General features: G+C 44.6%; 1 protein-coding gene across 1 annotated transcript in view; it reads right to left on the reverse strand.

Annotated features, from left to right (window-relative positions):
* Cntnap2 (contactin associated protein 2) overlaps positions 1-19,759 on the reverse strand; it is a 1,802,334-nt gene that overhangs the window by 98,381 nt on the left and 1,684,194 nt on the right. The window contains 1 exon segment of the mRNA XM_051174658.1: positions 5,306-5,399. Within this exon segment, the coding sequence (XP_051030615.1) occupies positions 5,306-5,399 (94 nt within the window).

Genomic DNA, 19,759 nt, shown 5'->3' on the forward strand with positions numbered 1-19,759 from the left:
TCAGAAGACCAACATCCTACTCTAGACACTCCGGACATCACACCCTTAGTGACTGGCTCACTGTTAGATCCACTGAAGAATCAATCACCGTAGAACGCTGCTCACACAACCCACCTGAGTTTTTTCTCGGCTCTGAGAATCTCTGATCTCCTTTAGTGTTTGTTTGTTTTTCTAAGTGCGGAATTAAGATTAATCTTTATTACATTTCGCCTCATTATTTGTATCCCATCTTTCTACCTTATCAAGGTACCTTTGAAGGGGTTTTGTCATCCTGAACATTAGACCATTCCTCTCGAGTGTAGTGTGTGTTGCTATTAAACGTGGTAGTATTGTCTTTATTTGAGGCATTGATAGAACAGATACAGGACCTCCTCCATCTCCCTCAGATTTCAAATTACATTTCCTGGGAGACAACTTGCTGCTAGAAACCAGACTCATAAAACCTAGGACATAATTTAGGCAGTAAATGATAAAAAGTAGACACAACTTGTTATGACGAAGTTTCTTCTTCATGAGCCTTTGCTACTTGCTGGGAGCCTGCCTTCTGACTAAAGGATCCAGGATTACAGGAGCATCCATGCTGAAATTCTGAGGCAGCCAGACCAAGTTTTTTGTTTCTTCTCCCACTGTGAAGCTCACATTGTCCTTGAAGAGGCCTCTCTCTTCTTCTATCCTTCAGGAACGCCCTTTCTCAAGCAGTGCTCATTAAAGGGCTCGGTGGGAAGCCGGATTCATTTATTTAGATCTGAATCCTTCTCCTTTTATGGAATCGCTTACTGTTTAGCAGTTGACCTAGTAAAGCAACAACTGAATAGCATGAGTCTCTAGGGGGTTGCTGAACCTTTGGACTGTGCGAGATATCTGTTGGAGCCCAACTCATCTTTTCGGGTGAATACTTACATATCTGGAAAATGCAAATATAGCCAGTTCCTCATTGTACTATATGCTGTGTTCAAAGGGCAGTTTAGAAACACCCGCCCGCCCGGGTCCTGCCTGGGTAAGTGATGACACAGTTAAAGATTACTAACTTGACAAGATGGTGAAAGCCACCTCCCCAGTCACCCGTATACCCTTGTTTTGGCTCTGTGACTTCTTTCCTTCTAGTGGCAAAATCGTGTCTTCAGTGTATTGACTTCCCTCCTCACTTTTCCACTGTTCCTACGGGTGCAGGTGTTACCAGCCAGCAGAGCCTAGGCCGTGGTCCAAGCATGGGGCATGTTTTTTCTACACTAGCTTTCTGTGGATTAGCTTTAAGTTAACAGCTCTCAAATGGTGGTGATTTTGCCGTCCTGGGGACATTGGTAGTGTCTGGAGCCTTTTCTGGTTGTCATGGTCCAAGGGTGCCATTGTATCTAGTGAGCGTGGCTGATGAGGCTGCAGTGGTCTGGGCTGGTATCGGAAGGAATGTAGCGCTTTGTACATCCAACATATAACAAGGTGGCTGGCACACAGACAGCATCCAACTGTGGTAATACTTTCATTATTTGTGTATCAAGCACTGTGTTGATAAGCCCTCTCTCAGATGTTACCAGATTAATAGTAAAAGGGTAGTTCATTTACATCACAACTACTCTTTACGCATTTCTTTTATGTTGGGATGGGTTATTATTGATGTATCAGTTTTTCTTTTTCTTTTTTTTTTTTTTTAATGCCCACAATTTTTATCTTCAGGGAACTAACAACTCGGAAGCAGATGTGTGAATTTTCCATGATGCGTTTGAGGAAATTCAGACTCTGAGAGGTTAAAAATCACAAAGTATTAGTGCAAGGAGACCAAGATTTTTTTCCCCCTCCCCCACAGACAGTCCTGAATTCAAGTCTAACCAGCTCTGCTGGGATCCTAGGTCTGCGTTTCTTCCTAGTGCATTATTGTCAGGCCTCTGACTAAAGCAAAGCAGAGAAGAGCAAAGCAAGCAGAGCAAAACAAAAGCCTTCATCGAAGGACCAGGCTAAACGAGGTGAGGACTGGCTTCACCTCTGTGCTGACCTTACTGTATGTCCCCACAAGCTACGTCCCCATCACAAGCTTGGCCAGTGCCATCCATTCTGATTCTTTTCTCATGGTTATTAGTTCCTCTCAGTGTCGCTTCTGTCTGGTCGCTGAGGACGAGAGCCGGTTTCTGATGGGCCCACTTCTGATGAGATAGGGCCACTTCCCCACACATCAGACGAGTTAGCCCTCGGTCTCATGTGTGAGAGGGGGTAATAATGGCGGCTCTTACTTCAGTGGGTTGTTGGGATACTTACTCTTCATGTTCATGCATACAGCACTAGATAGGTCGCAAAAATTTGTCTTCTTGTTTCATAAAGTCACGATAAGACCTTTGAAATGCAGAAAACGGCTAGAAACTACCAACAGGGACAATGTAGTTAGATCTATAGCTGACACCATGCCAGCATATTATTTTTAGGACACACTGTACAAAAATTTAAGTCCCGACAGCTGACACATTGCATCTCTCATCCGTGTTTCAAATCCGCCTTTGCTATGGATCGCCCTCGCTACTGACTCAGAGTATGCAGCCTGTCCTTCTTGGTTTCTATCCTGGTCTCACTGAGCAGCAGGATGGATGTGTTCCTGGTTCTAAGGAAAGGTCTTCCCCACTTTCTGGCATGTCATAGAAACCTTAACGCCTGTTGGTCGGCCTTTGCCTTGCATTTCTCCATCATTTCTTGCTTCCTGCCTTTCTCTTCTTTCTATGTTTCCTGTCCTAGAGACAACAACACATCTGTCAAGGGCTGGTTTCATGTCTTCCTGCCTGGCTTCAAGTTTGGGTCTGCTACTTATCAGCCAGGTGGCAGAGGGCAGCTACTTTTACATATTTGTGCCTGGGTTTTTGCCATCTACAAAGGGAGATAATAATCTCAACACCTCCCTGGAATTGTGATGAAAGTCAAGGGGGTTAATACAGCTGAAGTGCTTAAAATGGAGTCTATGTAGGCGAGATGTACGTGTCCATTATCGCTTTCATTACAGGTTCAGTCTCCTGTTTGTCCCTCAAATTGTGACCCTGCAACCACATTTTAATTAATTAATGCTCTCTGACTGAGGTAACCAAGTCTCCACAACGAAGCTAACCAAGTCTTTTTCTTATAAGATGTGTAAGCTGTTCTCCCTCTCAAGTGAAGGCTCTTTCTTTAGAACCAGGGAGCCCCCAAAGAAGCTTCTGGTAGCACTGGCCTTTTCCAGTAGTTTTGGGAGTCTCAGAACCAAATAGTAAAGCGAGAGACCCTGCTGACTTGGCTTTAGGGCTGCTTGACTCAAACATGTTACTGATGGACAGGTCTGCCGCCATCTTAGGCTTGCAAACCATATTATAGGAAAGACAAACCCATTCTTGTTTATGATTAAATCTGATTTTCAACGATTGGGTTATGCCCTACCTATAACCTTAACTACAAATGATTCTATATTGCCTTTGTTTCAAAAGGTTATTATGGTCACTTTATGGCCATCTTGCTATCATGCTTTTGTTTCAAACAGTTGTATACCATCTTGCAACCCTACCTTCTTTTCAAAAGGTTGCTCTGACGACTACCTTGTTTTGACCACCTTGTTATGTTCTGGTTCCTGTAACCCTGCCCACCAAATCCCCCTACCTCTGTGTAATAAAAATCATGTCTTCCTCATATCCAAAGCTGGCTTCTTGAATGCTGCTTAGGGGAAGCAGCCTATGTAAACAAGTAAAAAGGCTTGCTTTAATTAACTGATTGCTTTAATTAATTTGATGGTTTGGGTTGGTCATCTTTTTCCTCCAGTCGTTGGGATTAACAGCCAGGTCACTTTGGTAAAGACAGACGAAGTCGTGTTTTCCAGATAACCCTGCTTAGCTCAAATTGGTTGAGGCCCTGTGTTTTGGGTCTGTATAACTGATTGACAGGCAACCTTCTGACATCACACGGCCCCAGCCAGATTTCACTCACAGAGCACACTTACAGGGTCATTTTCAGAACATATATTCTATGCAGAGCTGTGAAGACAGTGTTTGCATATACAAGCTACTGATCATTCAACCCCTCTTGACCTCTGCTCATCATCCCTCATACCTCAGAACACCCTGCTTCCTTATCTTATGAAAACCCCTAAACCTTATCTTGGGGAGGTGCAGCCTTTGTCTGGCTGCCTTGTAAGTTCTGTTTTGAAAAACTTGTGGCTTCATGAATTGGCATTCTGTACGGTAGGCAAAGTGGCCTGGCGCAATAAATGCCCAGTGCCCACTGGAGAGAGTGACCTTTCCCTGAGTCTGTACGTTACCACTGTGAACTTAAGCGCCCAAGGAAGCGCCATACCTAAAGGCCGATTGGCTGAGGAGAACTTTGACACTGTGAGAAGTTGGGATGTTGCAGATTCAGAACCAAGCTACTTTCTCCAGTTCTCTTAACCATCCGTCATCCACCTAGAATGCTTTCACTCAGGCAGAAGTTAGGAATGTATTAACAAAGCAATCTTTCACCAACCCCAACAGCTAAGTACATTGTCAGATAGAACATGCCTTGCTGTCACTTGGTGGAACTTGACGGTCCACCAATGTGTCTGAAAAGTGCTTTGATTTATGACATGTCTTAATTAAAGCCCATGTCATCATTCCCACATCAGGGCATGTTATTTGGGGCAATGGTCCCTGGCCATGGTCGTGTCTATGTGGCTCAGGTAAGTGATCTTTTATTTCCCCTGAGATGTCCTGTGCTTCATGACAGAAATTCTCACAGGAAAGAGGAATTTTGTTGGATTCACGTAAAACACTGAAACTATCCGTGAGCACTAGCACCTTCCTTTTCATCTAGATAACTCCCATTTCTCCATGGAAAGCAAGGGTGGTTATAAACCCGGTCACATGCAGGGGATGAGTCCTCTACTTCATGACCTTATAATCTGTAAATGACAAATGAGACAGATTTCTTAGGAGTGATTCATAGGGGAGAAGTTAGCTCAAATGTGCCCCCAAAGAATACATTTTACAGAGGGAAGCTGGGAGGGGGGTTGATAATTGCATCTTGCTTTACAATAGCTGCCATATACGATAGTTTCATTTCAGGCGACACCTGAGATGCCTTCCATGCTAATTATAATGCGTGTCACAGGTGAGATCGACAGCCTCAATGCATCACGTGAGCAATACCCCAAAGAGGATTTTGTGACACTCCTGTGAGCCACTGTCAACCACCACCGAGGTTTCCTTGTACAGCGATGCTCAAGGTTGACCTCACTGAGGGAGGTCAGATGCAAATTCACACTTAACACACTGTAAGAAAGACTTGTGTCCGGCGCATTCTTAACACCACACCATAAGAACCAAAGACTTACCTATAACTTTTCCAAGGAAGAGCGACTTGGGAGAGTTGAAGAGGGTGTCGGAGGAGCTGGGCAGATGGTAACTCACAGCAGGGTAATGGTCGAGCTGCAGGAAGGACATGAGACACATTGTTAGAATGCCACTGTCCCAGGAGGTCTTAGGACCCTGGCTTCTGGAAACGATTTCGACAGCACAGGATCTGAAGTCCAGCCTGCAGAAATGGGGACCATCTCTTCCTTTGAGCTGAGTGATTTGCTGGCTGGATTAGGATCCACCCTCACTCACTTTCATAAGAGTAAACCTGCTTGGTCACCGAGCTCCAGCACTGACCTCTGAGCTAGATGGTTCTGTTCTATCCCTGCATAGTTACATTTTAAAAAGGATACTCTCACCCAACTGTTTACCCCACTTTTTGACGCTATCTGAACCTGAGATGTACCTGCCCCCACCCACCCTATGCTGCAGCTCAATATGGCCACGTTGCTTTTCACAGGAGAAGAGATTTAAAATCCCTAGAGGCTGCTGCTGGTGGTGGTGGTGGTAGGTGAAGGGTACTTGTCCTCTGGAAGAAATTGTTCTTCCCGAATGGAGGAGAGGAAAATCCTCAGTGCACATCTCTGGTCACATTCCCCACACGCATGTGCGGACAATGGAGTCAGCCTCGCAGATCATGACTCATCCCTGCGTTCCCACATGGCATCTTATTCTGGCCTATCTTTTTCAATTCGTTCATGATCTTCTTGTGCTTCCCCAGCTGCGGGCTCTTAGAACTTTCTAGGCTTTTCAGCGACACATTCATTCTTTAGAAGAGAGTTCTATACCAGTTTAGGGTGTGAGACAGGGGTGCGTCATAAGGAAGCAGGTTCAGTGTCGCCCGTCGCCCGCGGGCCACCCCCCCCCCCCCCCCCCCCGTGTTGTTCCCGTGGGAGCCCTGTGGAGTGTGCAGGTGGGGGAAGGTAAGGGGGTGGGGAGGGGTGGGGACTGCACCACACTGGATACTGGTACACTCCATTGACAACTGGCCACTTCAATGAGCAATCCTTATTACCACTTGTCTGGAACCTTCCTAGCAACTTAAAGATGGGTAACATTCTCCCGAATTTTTGAGAATATGACCTTCAGGGAAGTGGTACTGTTAATTTTTATGTATGTTGAAAATATTTACTAAATTACATCACTAACAAACGTTTATTCTATTCAGAGAATTTTTGCACATTTTAATTCTGCTAGAAAATGCCTTGGGATCACGCTACTCCGCTTCAGCTGAGAAATATCAGCAGCTGGCTTTGGCGCCCTCTGATGGCCCACGCGGGTAACTGCAGCACATCTTTGTTAAAATCTGTATCTGCAAAATGCTAAGGTTAACAAAGTAAAGGCTAGGATTTTAAAGATTATTCTTTTAACTTAGTACTGGGTTTCCTTGGAGCACTCAATTTTCCTTATAATGTAAAATATTTTGCTAATGCACTTAAAATGGATAAAGCGGTACATATCCGTCACGGAATAATAATGTAGACTTCCAGGGAAAAAATCACCTTGTGATAATTAATGCTAATTATATTATTTCCTAGGTCTAAAAACTAGGTAGAAACCAATTAATGCTTTTTTATTTTATGTGCCTGGGTGTTTTGCCTGCATGCATGACTGTGTCCTGTGTGCAGTCAGTGACCACAGAGCTCAGAAGAGCACATCAAATCCCCAGAGGGCTGGAGTTACCGAGGATGATTGTGAGCTACCATGTGGGTGCTGGGAACTGAACCAGGGAGCTCAAGACCAGCCTGGGCTACAGTGTGAAAGCCCATCCCAAATCAAATCAACTTAAAACAAAACAAAACAAAACAAAAACAAAGTGGAACGGAGGAGACCTAAGGGCAATGCTAAATTGTTCAAAACTGTATTGCCTGCTCAGTTAGCAAAGTGTTTTATTACGATGAAAAATGGCAAATGCAGAACTTTAACAGTCATGGGGTTTAGCTGGAAGGCAGGAGGGAATTCTTTAAAGAAGAGAACCACCAGAAAAGAAATGGGAGAGAAGGGAGCATAGCTTATTTCTCCTCCCACTAGAGGTGAGAATCCACAGCCTCACTCTCCCGCTGTCTTACCCTTTATACTCTCTGGTCCTCCTGCTTGCTTCGTGGCTGAGAAGGGAGCTATAGGTGCTGGCACAGAACTGTGGTGAGGAGTTAGTGTGGGCGGGACAGAGAAGGGGACAAGCAGCTGCAGGCTGCAGGCTCAGTGCAGCACAGCGGGGTCACACCAGGTTCCCCATGGCCAGGGCAGGGTGGCAGAGACCACTCCGGAATGGCCTCAGAACAAAGGGCAGAATGGTGGCCCCAGAGACATCTGCTGCCTAGTTCTGCTGACCTGAACACAGCAAGAGGGACTGTGAAGGTGTGGGCTAGAGGTGGGGAGAGTATTTTGTTTGAACTATCCACACAGATCCCGGGGAGGAGGGAGGATGGCGGGTCAGAGTGAAGAGAAGGCACTGTGGCATTTAAAACAAGCAGCAGGAACCATGTAGGGGAGTGCTCAGGAAGGTAGGCAGTTTCCGGAAGCTGAACAAGGGGAAGGACCCGGTTCTCCTGTCGGACAGAGGGCAGAGGGATGTGGGAAGCAATAACTGCTGCTTTCAGAAGGAACCAAAGCACAGCACCCATCAGATGTAAGGATGCAGGGGTTCCTCTATCCAGAAGGTGGCGCCTTTTAGCCCTTGGCTTCAGCCATTCACACTAAGGCCAGATTACCTACAGTCTGCTTTAAATATCTAAATTTGTGTTCTTAAGTGTGTTGTTACAGTGTAGTAGGAACCCGATACAAGAGCTTCAAAGACCCTGTGCAACTCCTGTAAAAGAATAAATACTGATATTGGGGTCCAAGCTGAATATCAGAAAAGCAAAGCAGCTGGCCACTAGTTTAGGCTGAATGGGCTGGTCCTGTCTCTACGAGCTCTCACTGAGCTTCACTGTAACTTTTCCTCAGCGTGACTGGAGAGTGAATGCTTCTCTGAGACCTTGCTTTTGTTTTATATACTTCCCTAATGTTGGGAATTAAAGGTGTGAGCTATAATTCTCTTTTAGACTGATTCACTCTTGTGTAGATCTGGGTGGCCCTGGGCTCACAGAGATCCATCTATCTCTCAATCCCGAGTCCTAGGATTAAAAGTGTGTGCCACCACCTCCTAGCTTCTGGCTGCTGGGATTAAAGCTGTGTGCCTGACTTCTAAGGCTTGTGGCTGACTTTGCTTTTCTAAATTCTCAGTCATACTTTAATAAATCATGAACAATACATCACTGCAAACCCCAAATCTGAGCAAATGTTCTATTCCCCAAACAATCTATCTAGTAACAGTTCTGTCCCAGGACAACTTACTCCCCAGGCCCAAGTGGAGATCCTATGTGAGTAAAGGAAGTTTTACCTAAAGCATTCAGTTTGGAAACCCTCCCTATCTATTCTCCCTGGGACATGCTTTGTCAGCTTTGGGGTGCCTATATATTCTACTCTCCCTTTATCATTGTTTCTTTTTATGCTACACCCTGTGTTTAGCAGGCCACATGGGTTCTGTCTCTCATTTGGACTCAGACTTCTGTGCCTTTATTTGGGAAGATGGGATAAACCTGGTTTTGTCTGGGAGGAAACCTGGGTCAGGATGTCTTTGCTGGGATTGGGGTGCCGTGGCACTAACAGAAAAAAAAATCAGGGGCAGCTGTTGAGCAATTGTGAGGACCAAGGCTTTGTACTAGGCTCTTTATATATGATTTTATCTAATAGATATGAAACATTGCCATTTTCACTTTCCCGGTGTTGTTTTTAAAAGTTCAGTGTTGCCTTGCTATTCCTGCTAATGACGACAGAGACAGCCCGACCAACTGCAAGCACTGTCTTCGTTAGGGTTTCTAGCGCTGTGGCAAAACACCATGACCATAAGGGACTTGGAAAGGAAAGGGCTTATTTCAGCTTTCATGGCCATGTCATAGACCATCATTAAAGGAAGTCATGGCAGGAACCATGCAGGGACCATGGAAGGGTGCTGCTTAATGGTTTGTTCCCCGTGGCTTAGCCATCCTGTTTCCTTATAGCACCAGGACCATCAGCCCGGGGATGGCACTGCCCACAGGAAGCTGGCCCTCCCACATCAATCAAGAAAATATCCCACAGGCTTGTATAGACACCAAGATGTTGAGGCTCCCTCTTTCCAAATGACACGCTAGCCTGTATCAAGTTGACATATCACTAGCTATCATAGGAACAGCCTCCTCAACTGAAGCTGCATGGCCCTGCCAACCAGAAAGGGACCTGCATTTTGAATGTTTACATTCAAAAGGGAATACACATCGAATCAGATAAGGCCAGGAAAAAAACTAAACCTGAAAAGCCCAAGGAAATGACATGTCTTTTTTGCTGCAAGTGCCAGGTGGGCCGCCTCTTCTCAAACGAACCCTGGTGCATTTGGCCACGGTTAAGTGTAATAATTTCAAGGTAATTTCTTTGAGGTCCAAGTGAGCTATTTTGCTGAACATTAAGCTGGTGGTCATTTTCCTGGCAGTTAAGAGGCGATAAGAGATTGTGTAATAGAGTCTCATTAAAATTAAAGACTGACTCCATGTGCCCCAGGACAACCTTAAGGGGACACTAATTTGTTCAACATTTACCATTAAAGCCACTGAAAGCATACTGATGCTGGCCGGGCCTCGTGTTCTACACAGGGATGTAAAGCTTTAATGTCCTTGCAGGTATTACCGTACAGTTTCACCTCATTTCCATTTTTAAGCCACTGTTTGCATTGGCGGAGTTTGAAAGGATTTCATCAGCCTGTTTGTGTCTGAGGGATGGAACAGAGACTTTAGGAGAGGGGTAGATAGGAGATATCTAGACTTCATGAACTGTCCTTGGCAGCGGAGGACCAGGCACCCTCTCCGGAGAGGCTAGGGCACAGTTCTGCTCCAGGCCCTGCCCTTGCCATAAGGAAGTATTTATTAATAAAGCCTGAGATTTCTTTCCCTCTTCCTGATGTTTAATTTTAAGCAATACTTAGAATCAAATCAGAGATATTGAGTGTAGAACATATTCTATCATTCATACAATTGCTCATCCATTCATTCACTTTTTTATTTAGTTGAGATGGGATCTCATGTATCTCAGGCTGACCTTGAACTTACTATGTAGTTGAGGGTGACCTTGAACTCTTGCCTCTGTTTTTTGAGTGCTAAGATTACAGGTATGTGTCACCATGCCTAGTTTATGGGAGTGCTTGACGTGAAACCCGAGGCTTCAGGTGTGCTAGGCAAGCACTCTACCCACAGAGCCACAACCCCAGCCCAGAACATACCACTTTGATGAACGCTTTTGGTTTTAAGTTGAACCTAAAGACTGAACATAGGGGCAAGGACAAAGTGGGTAGAGACTCATTACCAGATCATATTCTACACAATGCCCATCTTTTTCCAAACCTCAAACTCCTGTAGACTTCAAGAAAGACAGTGTTTGTGGAGTGAAGGCCATTCCATCCCCTCCCATCTTAATCCATAGTCTACTGGGGGCCAACGATGGAGGCATCCAGAGCCCGTGGCCATCCACAAGGGAAACTAGGGAAGAACTTGTCCACAGCATCAAGAATGAATTCACCTATGGTTTTCTGCCACTTTCTGATGGACTCTAGAACCTAGCTGTCTTCATGAGTGGAGGAGACCCAGGTAGACCACTAATAAGAATGGAAAAGGGCATGTGGAGCTAGCTGGTTGTGGGTCTTCCACCAGCCATGGCGCTCTGGCCCTATTCTCTTCACCCTGGAGACCAGGACTTCTCGAGGACAAGAAACACACCCCATTTATTTGATAGCACACATGCTTGTTAAGAGTTGATCCCTGGGCTGAGCAGGCAGAGAGGAAAGAGTGCTGGATGGAGGAGTCCTTGGGACACCTCTAGACTCTTTGTCTTTTTCTGAAGCCTTATCTGATCCATGGGGAATGGGCCTTCTTTTTTTTTGATCATGTAAGCTTTATTAAAAGAATCACTGGCTGAACCATGCTGGTGTGTGTGTGTGTGTGTGTGTGTGTGTGTGTGTGTGTGTGTGTGAGTGTGTGTGGCTATGGGTACCCCAACTCTTCCTTTAGAACATTTGTTCTTTGAGAGAGTGTTATACGAGTGACTCAGTGCTTGTAAACTGTTGGAGTGAGGTTGGAGTGAGGGAGCCTGGTCCACCCTGAAGACGATGACGACAACAACAGCTCCTTCTGGGGCTCTATGTCTTCATGCCCTTGGATACTCCTCACTGTCCTGAGAATCTTGAGTTCAACATAACCAGTTTCTGCAACCACATAGCTGACAACCCCATGCCCTTCACCTGTGCGGTCAGTATGGAAACTTCTGACCAGCTCTTACTGGTCACCTGTATGGCTATCCTGCCAATCTCAAGAATGGCCTGGAGGCATAATCAATGCGAAGGCACACTGTCTTCTGTCTAGACTTAGTTTGGAGCCTAAGCTGCTTCTGAGTCCAGCTGACTTAGAGAAATACTTAAGGAGAAGAAAGAGGATGAGAAACTCATCTGTAGCAGACTTGAGAAGAGGTGAGAGTCAGCAGAGCCTTTGTGGGTGGGTGGGCAATCAGGGCGTTGGTTCGGCAGCTGCTTGAATGCATAACAGTGCTTGCCTCATGTAGGGGAAACTCATTAAACACTGCATCTAGCCACAGGTGGACAAGCCAGGAGAGAGTGAGTGACCCTGGGGATTCAGAAGGGAGAGTGGCTTCATTCCAGAGTAAGGGGAGGCATGGGATTATCTCCTCCTTCTCCCTGCCTGAGCCCACTTGGCTCCCTGCTGTCTCAAATATGCTTCCAGCATGCTGTAAGTACAGCATGAGAATTATATATACCGTGGAAGATTTAGTCTAATGAGGCCAGAGGTGGCCAGGGTCAAAGTAGACGGTCCATCTCCTGAGCCTGCTTATCCCAAGTCTGTATATGCATTTCTGAGGGTGAAAACACAGGGCAGTGAGGCACATTCTCCAAATCCAAATTAGGGGGTTATGAGAATGCAAGACAGAAAGCCAGCCAGTCAAAGGCTACGCTTTCAATACCATCCTGCAGTAAAGATGGTTAACAGGACCTCATCCCTCTTCTTTGGAGTCATGGATGTGCCTTCTTTTTCCATTTATGATGATCGTTAGGAGGCTCCTGATGTCTTGTGTGAGGAAGAAGGGACATCTGGGGGAAGGGTTGGGGATATCCACATCTTTGCCACGATGCCTCCTTGGGCTTTAGCTTCCTCATCTGTAAAGTGGGGAGGAGGAGGATGGCTGATTGTACTTATTATCAGGCTCTTTGCAAACATTGCTTCTCTGCACCCCAGCAGTAGTAATTTCCTAGGCCCTGGGAAGGCTCTAAGCAGACTCTTGCTGAGACCCCGCTCTGGGTTATTACTTAAGTTGTGACTTTTCAGGACACTTGCACTGTAGCCAACCAACGGTGGCTAGGGGGTGGGAAAAGGAGTCTACCCCACCAAGGGGGTCATTCTGAAACTCTCAGTTTTGAGACTCAGACTGTGTATTAGGAGTTGTCTGTGCCATATGCTCCTAATGATCTGGGCAAATTTGGTTCCAGGATTTGGGCTTAAGAAAACACTTTTTATCAAGGTTAGGTTCAATCAAGGGTTTTCAAGCAGGGAGGGGCCTTAGGGACATAGAATTCATCACCTTTTAATGACTATAAAGCAGGAGATGGTGTCCTGGGGGGGGCATTAATGATCTGACCAGGTCCCCAGACTGGAAGTGGTTACGTGGGCCTAGGCTCATTACCAAAGTCAGGAGGGACACTCTTCCAGCAGGCAGAATGCTCTGGGGAGGTAAAGGCTTTCAGAGGCAGGTCTTTCTTTGCTGTGTGCGTGCATGGTTCCTCTTTCAGAGATGCCAGGAGGCTTTCTGTATGGTTTGGCAAGCAATTTTGGAATGAGGGGTATTTCTAAGTGTGCTATTGTCGTTGTGGCATCATTATTATGGTAATGCAATCAGTAAAATATGTCTGCCTCTTAAGGTCTAGTGTAATTGGATCCTGCTGTCTTCATGCAATTAAAATAATTAGTGAGCCCATTGGGTGATTTATGTTTTATATAAAAAAATCCTCAAAATGACAAAAAGAAAAAGATTAGGCTTTATATGTGGCTCTGCTTTCTCTAGTATAATACTCCACCTACTGGAGAGACACCACATATTTCTTAAGGTGTCAGGTAATTTCTTAAAAACCAAGAAGACTGTTTAGTATCAACAAATCTATACAATTTTTAAAATAAGCATCTATAAATGAAAGGAGAAAGTCTTACTTTGTAGCTGATTTAGTAGCATTTACCTAATAGTATCAGCTTCAAAGACATTTGTAGCATGAATGGTCCAAATACTACATAATTTCAAAGAATTTAGTCAGAAAAAATAATGAATACTTTTAGACTTATGTCTTTGACTTGCAAATGAAAATTCAGAAGCTATTTAAAAAGCTTTAAGCAACGTGTCTAGTGTATCTAATATTTCCTTCTTAGAATTTCAGTGTGGGACCAGTCCATGGTTTGGATATATTTTACATTTAAAATCACTTAAATAGCTATTGACTAATATCATCACACATACCAAGTACTTCAGACAATTACTGACATAAGCAACAATAATTAATTCCTATGTCCTATTTTCCCCGAAGCGCTTAAGGCAAAACCCATTTTGATGACTTGGGAATAAAAACAAATGTATGAGGGTAAGGGGGAAGGAAACACAGAAGAGGAATAAAAAATAAAATTAGGTGGCATGGTTTTTGAAAACTGATAATAGCAGACATACTATTGCTTCTGTTATATGAAGCTATGGTTCGATCATCATGGATTAGACGAGAATGAAGAAATACGGGCACGAAAGTCTGCGAGAGACAATGCCTACTCTAAGAACAACTGAGGCCGTCTTTCTTGTAGTCTTTCTTTGTATTTCTGTTGAAAAGTGGCAGAGAGGGGGAAAGGGTTTATTTTAACTTAAAGATTACAGTCCATTTTGAGAGAAGTCAGGGCAGTAAATGAAGCAGGAAGTCAAAGTAAAATTCATTACGGGGAATGATGCTTTTTTGGCTCACTCTTGGGCTTACGCTCAGCTTGTACAGGCCAGGCTCATCTGCCTAGGAATGGTACCACCCATAGTGGGCGGGACCTTTCCACATTGGTCATCAATCAAGAATATCTCTCACAAACATGATTACAGGCTGCTCTCATTTGGGCAATGCCTCAGTTGAGACTCGCTCAGATGGCTGTAGGATGTGTCGAGCTGACAGCTGAAGCCAACCAAGTAGGATACTTCGCCTCTGTAATTTTTGTTGAGTGCAGGTTCCAGGGAGGGTATGTGTTGAGAACGGTCCCCATGTGAACTGCTGGCGAGTTCAGTCTGGTACCCTTAGTAAGGTCAGGCTATTGACAAAAGTGAGACTCTAGGGTCATGCTCCAGCTCGCTGTTTTCCCCCGCTGCCATCTTGGTTATGCGTCCTCCGCACAATATGCCCGATGAAGCCACAAAAGACTGTCCCTGCTACCGAGCAGGAGTTGTCACAGCCTCAGGCTGAAACAGGAACGGGAATAGAATCTAACCGTGATGAACAAGGCTCCACACAGACAACCACACAACAAGCCCAGCTGGTAGCAGCAGCTGAAATCGATGAAGAACCGGTCAGTAAAGCAAACAGAGTCGGAGTGAAAAGAAGGCAAGGAAGGCTATGTCCAAACTGGGTCTTTGACAGGTTACAGGGGTTACTAGAATCACTATCCGGAAATCCAAAAGTATCCTCTTCCCCACCACAAGGCCAGATGTCTGCAAGAGCCCAGTTCCAGGCACCTTTGGAGAGGCCAAGACTGAAGATTTGTCTCAGCAAGCACAGTTAGCAGCTGCTGAGAAATTCAAAGGTCAAGTTGAAGCAGTTTCAAACATTCAAGAAAACACTCAGATTCCTACTTTACAAAGTGGAGAGTGAGGAGGAAGAGGCTGTTGAAACAGGTGTGGAAGTTAAGGACATAGAATTGGTCGCATCACAAGCAAATGTTCCGAGAGCAAAGGAAACAGTAACGACGTTGTAAATGCTATTGTGGAATTAACAATGTAACTATTTGACAGCAAGGATGCTCCCCTTCTCCCACACTGCCCCTCTTTTTAGTGTTTCAAAACACCAAAATTTGAAATTTGTATTCTTTCTATTACTAATAAAGTTATGGCTTCTTGTTGGATGGAAAAAAAAATGAGACTCTAAACTAGGATCCTGTTTCAGTCTGGTGTGGGAGACGGGTTGGTCTCCTACTGTTTGCCCACTGAGGCTGGGACTGGTCTGTGCCAAATTGTGAATGCAGCATTCTTGCTAGGACTAATCTAGACACGGAGTTTATTTGAAAATGTGTCCCTCACAGGAGAATATCATTAAATCGGGTCAGTGGGGAGGTTGTTGCAATACTGTCTGCTATTCACAAGCCAAGAAAGTGACACCTGTCAGCACTGCACCTGTCCCATAGGCCACCCAGGCTGTGGATGAGTGTCTGCCATAGGGTACTCTGATGCTAGGGGATGTGCAGACCGCTCTGAGGGAGAGAGAGGCCTTGGCATGAGGCTCAGTATGTTTCCTGCTATCTGCTCCACTTAGCCTTTCAACAAACCACATGGAATCATCCTCCATATGTTACACAGGATTTCTATGTGAATCTTTGCTGTCAATCACCTTGTAAACTGTGCCAAGAGTTAAACTGGTGATGTCCATAAGAACGTAATGCAAACTGGGTTAAAGGGCCCTGGGTTCTTTTGGGGAAACACAACTTATGAATTAAAGAGGAAAGAGTCAGCTGTGTTTGCCTCAAATAGTAGAAGGAATCTAGAGTGCCATGGAGGAGATGATGGCTGAGGAGGAGGGAGGGGAAAGAAAGGGTTACACACACACACACACACACACACACACACACACACACAGAGAGAGAGAGAGAGACAGAGACACACAGAGATAGATAGATAGAGATCCCAGCATGTCATGGATTAAAGGGCTATGGGACATTTCTCCAGAGGGACACATGAAAGGCCTAATGACTATGTAATATGTGACACTGAGTGATTTGATGTTTAATATGCTCTGTCCTTTCTCTAAACCCTAAAACTCAGAGAGTGCTCTAAGCCACTGTAGGCAGCTCTGCATCACAGACAGTGCCGAGTTTTACATCTTGTGTTAGACAGGCGCACCCGTTCTCCATCCTCGGGGAACCCGTCTCAGCTAATTTGGGTCAAGAGAAAGCTTGTAGAACAGAAGTTCTGACCAGCCATGGAGAGAGGGCTGTCTTCACAGGGAGTCATGAGAAGTATCTATGGTTCTTGTTCTGATTTCCAGCCTGATTTCCAGAGCACAGACAAGGGCTGGAGACTGGTCTCTACTGTGAAATCAAGTTACTTATGGAATCCAAGCCGCCACATCACTCTGATCACAAAGGCTTAGGGTAGCCTCCCTGACTTAAAGTGTTCTGTACATTGTCTCATGTAGATGAACGGGGAGAATAACTTGTCTTGGGGAAGAGGAAGCTTTGTACGTGGGACTCTGTCTGGTCTTCATTTCGTACAATTTATACTTCAGTAAAATTAAATAAAGAGGATGGTTCAAGATGACTCAATACATCCAGCATACATTTCTAGTCCCAGGAGTTTCATTGCAAAGGAAAGCAAAGACATGGGGAAGTGGAAGGAGAATGTTTGTTTTATCACAGGAGAAACTTCAACATGCTTGTTCACTAGTAGAGCTAAGATGGGGGATTGCTGTAACAGTGTCCACAGGTAAGAGGTGGGTTGGTTGGGAGAGTAAATGCTTACATTTCCTGTATCTTTGAGTTCAACCAAATGAATACCCTTAGCATTATTATTAGAAAACCACCACACTTGGCTACCCTTCCTGATATTAGGGTTCAAACCCGGATCTCATGCTTGCTAGGCAAGGTTACAACCAAGCTAACAGTCTAGCACCTCTTTAAATGATTGGGAGAGAGTATCACTAAGGTATTTAAAGCGTTTCCCAACTTTTAATCTCTAGCAGAGATTACGTGCATGTGTATACATATATATATTTCCAGTAGTGGTAAAAGAGAATTGGGGAATGGACGCTGACTAGTTATGGGAGGGACTTGATGCCAATAAAGACTTGTCTGATAATTTTTCTAAGTATATTTTGTGACAAGGGTTTGCAACATATGCCACAGTTTTTCAAGGAAGAACTTGAGGAGGTTTGTGATCTTCTTGATTCTTGTAAGCGGGGAAGTATGCAGGGAAGGGTTACAGCATGTCAAAGACTGGGAACCTGAGTTTTATGTCTACTAAGTCCATGGAGTCACTGGTCAATATTTAGCTGAATACATACTATTGGTAGATATATGGAGCATGACGCCAAATTAGTATGGTTAGCAGGGAATTTTCATGACTCCCATGAGCCCTTTCCTGCAGCCTTAACTTGTGTTTGTTATTCTTAAAGAAACAAAACTGCACTTTCTACCATTAGCGCTCTCTTAACCCAGGGAGCTAATGGCTTCCTTAAGCAAATGGTGTTCATTGATCAGCCAGTCTTTGCCAGATGACATTTTTAAATACGGGAAGAAAGCTGGAGCACAACATGGCTAATCATGCTCAAGTTAAGGGCTACATGGCTCCAGATGTATTTAATGAAATAGCATTGCTTTGTCATTGGCGGGTCTTCTAGGTTTATGGGTTTGTTAAAACTGTGATGGCAAAATGACTCTCGTATGAGGGGATGTTTAAGTAAAGCAACCGGGGTGTTCTTACTGTATTGATCTTTTTTTTTTTTTTTTTTTTTTTTTTTTTTTTTTTAATGTACTGCCTTCAGTATTTAAATGAGTTTGAGTTTGTTTCTTTAATGGTCTTTCAATAAAGCTTAAGTTGACCTGTTTCCTTCTGCAGTTGCCACACTGTAACGGTGAAAAGAGACTACCAATACAAATGAGCTCATTTGATGTGGTTGAAAAGGTTACATTTCTATTGATTTTAACTGTAATATAGTTAAAGTCCTTGATGTTAAAAAGAAACCAACTCAGCAAACACATTCTTTTCAGCGTGGTGGCTCTATCTGTATTATATTGCTGGCAGGTTTTGGCAGCCAGCATGGCATTCGGGATGGAGTTTAAGGATGATCACCATTAGAGGACTGAGAACCTTCCACAGGAGAGGCAGGAAGGTGTGCCAGCAATAGCATTTCGGGGGAGTGGCTTGAGAATTTGGAGTAAATGTCCAGTTGTGCTGGCTCTAGAAGGCAGTTACCCTTTGGAAGCACTTGACATTTTAACACTGTGTTTGGAACCTTTTCCAATAAGTGAGGTGACACAGAGCTGGCTGGGATGCTTTAGCAGAGGTGGCCAGGAATGGAAAATAGAAAAAAAAAAATCCAGATGTGTGTATGTGTGTTGGGGTGGGGGGAGGATTTGTTACTGCTGTCTTCTCCTCTCCTTCCCGCCTCTCTTTCCTGTGTGTGCTGTGTGTGTGTGCGTGCACACGCGTGCACGTCTATGTCAAGAATGTGAATGTGTGCAGACAACACCCAAAACTGGGTGTCTTTTTCTATCACTAATTTTTGAAACAGGGTCTTTCTGTGAACCAGAGGCCTACCATTTTGGTAGACTAGCCAGCCATCCAGCAAGCTCCGAGATCCATCTTTCTCTGCTCTCTGCCATGCACTGAGGTCATAGATCTATGCTATTGTGCCTGCCTTCTGTTGGAGTGCTGGGGATCCAAACTCAGTTTCTCATGCTTGCAAAGCTAGCGCTTTAACCACTGAGACATCTCCCAGCTCCCATTTGTTTCTATTTTGAATGGCAGTGACTGAGTGTAATTACATGTATTGTGTGTGTACATACACTATCCTGTAGCTTATTAGATTTGGTGTGAAACACCATTGTGTGTTCAGATCTACTCCATAGAAGTCATAGGCTATTGTGGACCTGGAATCTCACCATGATGACAGATGTGTTGGATTGTGCCCACATCCCAGCTGCTCAGTTAATAACCAGAGAAAGTCTACCTCCTGACATTCTGTCTGCTCCCTCAGGTTCTTCGTGGGAGAACCAGTGCAAAGGTTATCCTGAAGAACTGAAAAGCAATTTGGTCCTTATATTATTTGCAGTCACTTTTCCTGTTGTGATAGCCAAAGGAAGACGTTCTAGTTTGGCTTTCAGTTTAAGGAGATACGGTCCATCAGCATGGGGAAGGTTTGGCTGTAGGTGTGTGTGTGGCACCCAAATTAGGGAGCAGAGAATGGACAGGTAGTGGGGCCAGACTATAAAATCTTTTTTTATTAATAAATTTTATTTAAATTAGAAACTACCCATTCATGCCCCAGGGAGGGTGAGGCCTTCCATGAGGGATCAAAGTCTGTCAAGTCATTTGGGTTAGGGCTTAGGCCCTCCCCTGCATCTCTAGGCTAAGGGAGTATC

This window comes from Phodopus roborovskii, unplaced genomic scaffold (genome assembly GCF_943737965.1).
Source record: "Phodopus roborovskii unplaced genomic scaffold, PHOROB, whole genome shotgun sequence".
NCBI classification, from domain to species: Eukaryota; Metazoa; Chordata; class Mammalia; order Rodentia; family Cricetidae; genus Phodopus; species Phodopus roborovskii.